At 47.1% G+C, this 8621-nt stretch overlaps 1 protein-coding gene across 1 annotated transcript in view; it reads right to left on the bottom strand.

Annotated features, from left to right (window-relative positions):
* LOC107122459 (zinc finger protein 845-like) overlaps window positions 1-7863 on the bottom strand; it is a 13795-nt gene extending 5932 nt beyond the window's left edge. Inside the window, exons 1-2 of the mRNA XM_015425564.1 lie at window positions 6867-7863; window positions 6431-6710 (exon numbers count right to left, since the gene is read on the bottom strand). Of these exons, the coding sequence (XP_015281050.1) occupies window positions 6431-6710; window positions 6867-7854 (1268 nt within the window). The 5' untranslated portion in view covers window positions 7855-7863. The remainder of the gene's footprint in view (window positions 1-6430; window positions 6711-6866) is intronic.
* Between the last annotated feature and the right edge of the window lie 758 nt (window positions 7864-8621).

Here is an 8621-nt window from a genome sequence, read left to right as displayed (position 1 = left end):
AGGAGGAGGAGGAGGAGGAGGAGGACTTATAGCCCACCCTTTACTCGGAGTCTCAGAGCGGCTTACAATCTCCTTCCCTTCCTCTCCCCACAACAGACACCCTGTGAGGTAGGTGGGGCTGAGAGAGCTCTGAGAGAACTGCTCTTTCCAGAACAGGTCTGAGAGAACTGTGACTGACCCAAGGTCACCCAGCTGACTGCATGTGGAAGAATGGAGAATCAAACTTGGTTCTCCAGATTAGAGTCTGCTGCAATCCCCTTGTAGCTGACTAGCTGCTTTCCTTTTCAAGGTGTCCCTTCAGACACAAACCCATGCATAGATTTCATCCCCAAATCTGTTTTTTTAAATGATGTCTCTCTTAAAAACATTGCCTCTTGCATATAAAATCTCTGTAACCCTTTAAAACCTGCTTCCCCCCCTCCAAATCCCCACTTTAGAACATGCTGTTGGACGGGTTCCCAACTCCACGTTGGGAAATTCCTGGAGATTCAGGGATGGAACCTGGGGAAGGCAGGGTTTGGGGAGGGGAGGGACTTCAGCGGAGAGTGATGCAGAGCCCAGTTGTAACGCCAGAAGATCTCCCAGGCATCCCTATAAACTCCCTCCAATTTCTTTTGATGCATCTTGCCGTGTCCTGAGTCTGTGTGTGGGGAGGACGAGGAGGAGGGAAATGGGGGGAGGGTCTCTCTCTCTCCTCTCGACCCCCGGCTGTGATTTCTCTCTTTTCGGCTTACTCACCCAGAACCCCCCCTAGCCAAAAGAGAGGAATATGCAGGAGACGCAGCCCCTCCACGGGGGGAAACGTGCATTCAAAAGACCAGTCAACGGGGGCAAATTAAAGGGGGTGAAGGTCTCCGTTCTAGGATTCCAGTCTCTATGTCTCCCGTAGACTGAACGACGGACCTCCCAGACAGGCACTTCCTTTCTTCGCAGGCGCCACTTCCTGGATGCGTTTGAGAACCTTTGTTGTTATTGTCGCTCAGCTGCTCGCGGGCGAGGACGGCGCAATGCGAGATTTTGGATTTGGCAGTCGAGGCTTCTCCGTGTAACGTCAATCCCCGTCCAAAAGTCGAGGCACAAACCAGGGAGTCCATTCTCTTTCAAGACAAAGCCTCGGTTTTCTCCCTTCCCGTTGTGTGCAATCGCCCCGCTACTGCAACCGTATAGGATTGCCAAGCTCCGGGACCGGGTGGAACCTGGAGTTCTCCCGGAATTACCACTGATCTCCGGCCTATAGAGCTTCCCCAGGCTCTACCCCCAGATCTCCACGAATTTCCAAACTTGGATCTGGCAATGGTGTAGTAGTGGTTAAGAGTGTTAGACTAATATCTGGAGGTTGGAATCGCTACTCATGCCATGGAAGTTCCCTGGGTCGGCCATACCTACCTTGCAGGGTTGTTGTGAGGATAAAATGGAGGAGAGGAGAATAATCTAAGCCACTTTGGGTTGGGTATAAATGAATTAAATACATAAAAAAATAATCTCTGGTTGGTTATTAGGAGCCAGTGTTGCCAGGGGGATGGCTGGAGATCTGGTATTACAACTGATCTCCAGGCAACAGCGATCAGTTCACCTGGAGAAACTGGCAGCTTTGGAAGTTGGGCTTCCATGGCATGATATCCATTAAAGTCCCTCTCCTTCCCAAACCCTGCCCTCCTCAAGTTCCACTCCCAAAATCTTCATGTCTTTCCCATGTTCTCAAGTTGTAGTATTTGGGGAGAGAGAGAAAAAGTTCTTGTCAACTTTCTCACCCCCATGAAAAATTTTATAAACCACTTTCATGTCCCCTCCCTTACTCATCTCTTTCCTAAATCGATTTTTTTTAAATTGCCGCCACCAAAGGTTCTTGCCTTAGAATTTTAGTTGGATCCAACTAAAGGTTAATTTATATTTGGTAGAATGACAGGACGGTCAGCACTTGGAGATGGCTCTGAGGTAAAGGGGGAATCCCTTACTCTAAATAAAACAGCTGTTTTCTCTTAAAAACTAATAGAGTTTATTTAGAAATATAAGGGTGGGATGGTTGCGGTAAAGGTGACAAGTAGGACTACCAGCTCTCGGGTGGGAAATATCTGGAGATTTTGGGGGTGGAGCCTGGCGAGGGTGGGGTTTGGGGGAGGGGAGGGACATCAGCAGGGTATAGCGCCATAGAGCCATTTTCTCCAGGGAAACTGATCTTGGTTGTCTGAAGATCAATTGCAATAGCAGGAGGTCCCCAGGTGCAACCTGGAGGTTGGCAACTCAAGAAGCATAATGGTTTTAGATAGGCAGAGTTCTCTCTCTCTCTCTCTCTCTCTCTCTCTCTCTCTCTCTCCATGTATTTCCCAGCCAGACCATGATCAGTCTTCCTTAGCAGTGTATTTATTTAAAACATTTATTTGCTGCCTTTCTTCCTAATGGAGTTCAAGGCAGCTTACAATATAAAAAATCAGAGTCCATAAAATATACAAAACCAAAATTTAAAATCACAGTTTAGTACTGCTTTAATCACACACAATCCTAAATTAAGCCATCTTCAATTGCCTGCTAAACAGAAAATGAGGGGGCCAGGTCCACCTTCCAGAGAGGTTTTTCCATAATCGTGGGGCTGCCACCAAAAAGGCTCTTTCTTGTTTGCCCACCAAATGAGCTTCTTCGATTGATGGGACAGTCAAGAGGGCATCTCCCAGTGATCTTAATTCCCAGGCAGGAATATATGGGAGAAGACAGTCGTTGAGATACCCAAATCCTGAGCCATGTCATGCTTTAAAAGTCAAAAACAACCCTTTGAATTGGACTCAGGAGTGGATCAGTAGCTACTGTCATCTCTGTAATATCAGGGTCATGTGCTCCCAGTAGCTGGCCCTGACCAACAATCCAGCCAAAGCATTCTGCATTCCAAACACTCTTCAAGGATAGCCCCAAGTAGAGTGCACTGCAGTAGCTTGAGCCTAGATGTAACTAAGGCATGGATCACTGTGGCTAGATCAGACTGACCCGGGAACGGACACAGCTGAGGCACCAGCTGAAACTGGCTAGTTCAACCAATGCACCTCTCTAAGGGCTAACATCAGCATCCCATCCTCCTCAAGTTGCTTCTGGAATTAACTGCTTCTATTAGTGGAAGTCTACCACTGGATCTGAACCACTGTTTTGAACCATTACTGTCCTATATGGTCAGGGGCCTGCATACCTAAGGGACTGCCTTTCCCCACAGGTCCCCCAGAGAGCACTATGATCGGGGTCCCAAAACCATCTGGCCCTTCCTTGCCCCAAGGGAGCCAGACTCGCTGTGACAAGAGCCAGGGCCTTCTCTGTGGCGGCTCCACACTGGTGGAATGAACTCCCGGAGGACATCAGGGCCCTGCAGGACCTTTTACAGTTCTGCAGGGCCTGCAAGACGGAGCTCTTCCACCAGGCTTTTGATTAGGGAGCCGCACCATTCAGAGCGAGGCCCTGGCCCCAACACCAATGTCAATAGTAGCATCAATACCAATAGTAGGCCCCAGTCACACGGGCCGGATATCGCGGGGGGGAGGCGTGGCTGTTTGCCCCGCAGCGAAATAACGCATGACTGCGCTATCAGGCGTCCCCTCGCGGTCCCGTCGAGGTCCTGTGGTTAGGGGGGAGGTGCGGATCACACGACGCGGCAAAGAAGCGGCGCGGCACGGCAAATGGGGTTATGTTTGTTTGTTTTTTACCTGAAGTATGTGCATGCCCCGTTGGGTGCTTGTGCGCATCCCTGGAGACTTCGGGGAAAAAACCCCTTTTCGCAATGGGGCATGGGCGGGCGTCGGATGCCACCGGAAACGCGATCAGACGCCCGCCCTTGCCCCGCGGTTTCCGGAAACTAGTACCTCGGAGGTACTAGTTTTTAACCCACATCTTCGGAGGGAAGCCTCAGGTTTGCCACGGGAGCTCTACGCTTCCCAGATGGGGCGGTGAGATCGCGCCTGGAAAATCCACTTATCTTCCGTCGCGGTAGCGTGGCTACTGCTCTGTGTGACCGCAGCCGTAGTATACCAACAGCCGGACACAACACAGAGTATGCTGTCCCTTGCTCGAAAGCCAGTCGAATCCGACTCTAGGGGTGTGGTGCTCATCTCCGTTTCCAAGCTGAAGAGCCAGCACTGTCCGAAGACAGGTCATGTGGCTGCCATGAATAGACGCCAAGGCGCACGCAACGCTGTTACCTTCCCACCAAAGCGGTACCTATTTATCTACTTGCAATTTCTTGTTTTCAAACTGCTAGGCTGGCAGGAGCTGGGGCCAGAGACGGAAGCTCACTCCATCAAGCGGCACCCGGGTCTCGAACTGCCGAACTGCCAACCTTCCGGTCTGCAGTTCAGCATCTTAACCATTTGAGCCACCTGTACTAGCACTTTATAATGTATTATATTTAGGATTGTATTGTTGTGGTTTCATTAATCTTCTAGTTTTAGTGTTTTAATACAGTTTTGTAAGCCGCCCTAAGACTGCTTTGCAGGGAGGGCGGGATGCAAGTCAAATAAATAAATAAATAAATCTCAAGGACAGAACTGGTGCGTCAACTAGAGGAAGATCTGTAGTGCACATTCCTGCCCCCCACATTGTGTTTTTCTACTGTAAGCCACTTTGGGTCCCCAAGGAGGAGGGGGGAATCAGCATATCTCTCCCTTATTATAATTGAATAGCAACGTTCTATATTGAACGTTCTAAATTTGGCCCCTTTAGTGTTTGGCTGGAAGAACTGCCATTCAGAAGACGCTGGCTGGGTTGACTGGCTGCTTTGTGCAGTCCCGCCCAGCGTTTCAAGGTCTTTTGCATGTGGAAGCTGATTGGACTTCACTCCATTCCACACCTCAAACTCCCCCCCCCCGCAAGGCAGTTGGAATTTTCAGTTGCATAACATACCTCATAGGGGAGAGGATAATGATGTCAGCTGCCCTTTCCCTAGGCAGAGGCTGTGGGGGGGGGTTTGTAAAATTTAAGACAGACAGGCAGATAAAGGTTGGCTGATGGTTGCCAGGAAAGGACATAGGGTTGCCAACTCCAGGTTGGAAACTTCCAGGATATTTTAGGGATGAAGCCTGCTGAGGGTGGGGTCTGAGGAGGAAGAGGAAGAGGGGGACCTCAGACAGATACAATGCCATACTGCCCACACTCCAGACAAGCTGTTGCCAGTCTCCTCCCAAGCACCAAGAATACAGAGCATCCCTTGCCCCAAACTGAGAGTTCCCATCTATACCTTGTGGCTAATAGCCACCGATGGACTTCTGCTCCATATGCTTATCCAATTCCCTCTTGAAGCCGTCCATGCTTGTAGCCGCCGCCCCCTCCTGTGGCAGTGATTTGCACGTGTTAATTACTCCTTGGGTGAAGAAGGACTTCCTTTGATCTGTTCTAAGCCTACTCCTCCTTAATTTCATGGCGTGCCCACGAGTTCTTGCATTGTGAAAAAGGGAGAAAAGTACTTTCCCCTACCTCCTCTATCCCATGCCTAATCTTATAAACCTCGATGGTGTCACCCCTCAGTCGTCGTTTCTCCAAGCTAAAGATCACATTAAGGAACCCACAATTCTATAGCCCTTGAAACTGAGACTTACTTGCAGTATCATAGAATATTACCTCAGAGGGGGAAAAGGGAGGTCTAACAGTACACTCCTAAACGCCCCTGTAATTACAGGATGCTGTCACACCAGGCACAATGGCTCGATTTACAAAATCAACACAGTTTATTAACATCCACTAATCAGCAATAGTAGACCAAAATATAAAACACCACGTGCCTGAAGCCCTGTTGATAAAGTTTGCTTGCTGAGATAGTCACGTGTGGTGACTAATTATATGGTGGTTCTCACTGCTCAGTCTCAGGGCCAAACTAGACATGGGGGCTTTTAATGAGTTGGTCCAGGTTAACCACCTCAGGTTCCCCGCAGCCACACAGCAGCTGCAGGGAACTGCTGTTAAAAAATAAAGAATATTTGGCTTTGGAACTCAGCCCTGGGAGGAGGAAGAGGTTCTGCCTCTCTCACCAGATGTTTTCCAGCACTGAAACAGCACAGAGCTGCAAAAATGGAGAAGTAACTCTGCCCAGCACTATTTCAGAGTGGGAAAATGACTTGGAGGGAGAGGCAGAAACCCTTCCATCCCTTGTAGCAGTATTCCAAGGCCAAACAGTTTCTCCTATAACAGCTCCGAGGAACTCAGACCTAAGTTTTCAAAAACTTGCATGTCTAGTTTGGCCCTTAGAGAAAAGGGTCATGGAAATTTTTTATTTCCCATGTGGATTCTATGATGTTCAAACAGTTCAAACATGTCCCTGATATTTCAGCTATATTACAAACATTTTTACAGCTACCCCCAACCCAGACCTAAATTCTATGATGGAAAGTAAGGTTTGAGATCCAGCTGAAGTTGTTCCCATGTTCGTAGTATGCTGGGCACCTCTCGTGTGTGAGTTCTGTGATGCTTAGTAAGATTGCCACTGTCATTGAAGCCCTTTCCACATTCCAGGCATTTATAAGGTTTCTCCCCTGTGTGGGTTCTTTGATGCTTTGTAAGGCTGCCACTGTTACTGAAGGCTGCTTCACAAACCATGCATTTATAAGGCTTCTCTCCTGTATGAATTTTTTGATGGTTTATAAGATGGTCACTTCGAAAAAAGCTCTTTCCACACTCTGGACAGTCATAAGGTCTCTTTTCTGTGTGAATTCTTAAATGCTGAGTAAGTTTCTCAGTATCATAGAACCCTTTTCCACAGTCAAAGCATTTGTACGGTTTCTCTCTTGTATGTATTTTCTGCTGTTGAATAAGGCTGAAGTTCGTACCATCTTCCAAACATTTATACAGTTTCGCTACCTTGTGGATTTTTTTATGATTCGTAAGGTGATCACTCTGGAAAAAGCTCTTTGTACACTCCAGGCATTTATAAGGTTTCTCCCCTGTGTGGGTCCTTTGATGTCTAGCAAGTTTGGCACCGTCACAGAAGCCCTTTCCACATTCCATGCATTTATGTGGTTTCTCTCCTGTGTGGATTCTCTGATGTCTAATAAGTTTACCACTGTCAGAGAAGCTTTTCCCACACTCCAGACATTCAAAAGGTTTCTCCCCAGAGTGAACTCTTTGATGCTTAACAAGGCTGCCAGCATCATAGTAGCTCTTCCCACACTGTAAGCACTGATAAGATTTCTGTCCTGTGTGAACTTTTTTATGCTTAGTAAGGCCTCCGCCACCACAGAATCCCTTTCCACACTCCAGGCATTTGTATGGCTTCTCTCCTGTATGGATTCTTTGATGCATGACAAGTTTGTCACCATCACGGAAGCCTTTACCACACTGCATGCACTTATAAGGTTTCTCTCCAGAGTGAATTCTTTGATGCTTACTAAGACCGCTCCCATCACGGAAACCTTTTCCACACTCCAAGCATTTATAAGGTTTCTCTCCTGTGTGGATTCTTTGATGCTTACCAAGGCTGCCACGATCTCGGAAGCCCTTTCCACACTCCAAGCATGTGTAAGGTTTCTCTCCTGTGTGGATTCTTTTATGTAAATGGAGCTGTTCATTCCTACTAAAGCAGTTTCCACAATCCAGGCATTTATAAGGTTTTTCTCCTGTGTGTATTCTTTGATGCCTAGTAAGTTTGTCACTATCCTGGAAGCTCTTTCCGCACTTCAAGCATTTATAAGGTTTCTCCCCTGTGTGGGTTCTTCGATGTAAATTAAGCTGATCACTCCTTCTAAAGCCCCTTCCACACTCAAGGCATGTATAAGGTTTCTCTCCTGTATGGACTCTCTGATGTATCTCAAATTTTGATTTAAAATTAAAACTCTTTTCACACAAGGAGCACTTATATGTTCTGTTTTTCATCTGTATTTCAGGGAAGATAAACATTTCATGAAGGTTTGTACCTTGACTAGCAACTGATGAAGCCATCCAGTTTTCTTTGTGTTTAACTTCCTTCCTCTGCTCCCCCTGTCGTTCATACTGATTCCTAGAACTGTTTTCAACCACTAGGTACTTGAGTCTTTCCACAGCCACCCTGTTTGTTTCCTCCTCCTCCTCGGTCTTACACACACCTCCTGTGGAAACAGATCAAGATGGATAGCAAGAATGACTTTGGAGAAAAAGTACTGCCTACTTATTTAGATATTTATGCCCTATTTTCCTCAATGGGGACCCAAAGTGCCAACACTGTTATCTCCTCCTCTATTTTTTCCTCACAACAAAACCCCTGTGAGATAGGTTAGGCTGAGAAAGAGTGTATGGACAATGAAGAATGTTGACAGGAAGAAAGTCGATTCATTTGAAATTTGGTGTCGAAGGAGAGTTTTACAAATACAGTGGACCAGTAAAAAAGACAAATAAGTGGGTTCTGGATCAAATCAAGCCTGAACTCTCTCAAGAAGCTAAGATGACGATATTGAGGCTATCATCCTTTGGTGACATCATGAGAAAACAAGAGTCCCTGGAAAAAAAACAATAATGCCAGTAAAAGCTGAAGGCAGCAGGAAAAGAGGTTTGCAAGACTTGAGCAAGTCTGTTAACGACAGGACATTTTGGGTCACAAGTCAGAAGCAATTGATGGCACTTAATACACACACACCCCTCCCTGGTTTCATAATTCTACCAAACCAAGAGTTGCGAAGAAGGGATACAGA

Source organism: Gekko japonicus, unplaced genomic scaffold (assembly GCF_001447785.1).
Source record: "Gekko japonicus isolate JY-2015 unplaced genomic scaffold, Gekko_japonicus_V1.1 scaffold729, whole genome shotgun sequence".
Classification (NCBI taxonomy): Eukaryota; Metazoa; Chordata; class Lepidosauria; order Squamata; family Gekkonidae; genus Gekko; species Gekko japonicus.
The sequence above is the reverse complement of the archived record's forward strand: the minus strand, read 5'-3'. Positions and strand labels throughout refer to the sequence as shown.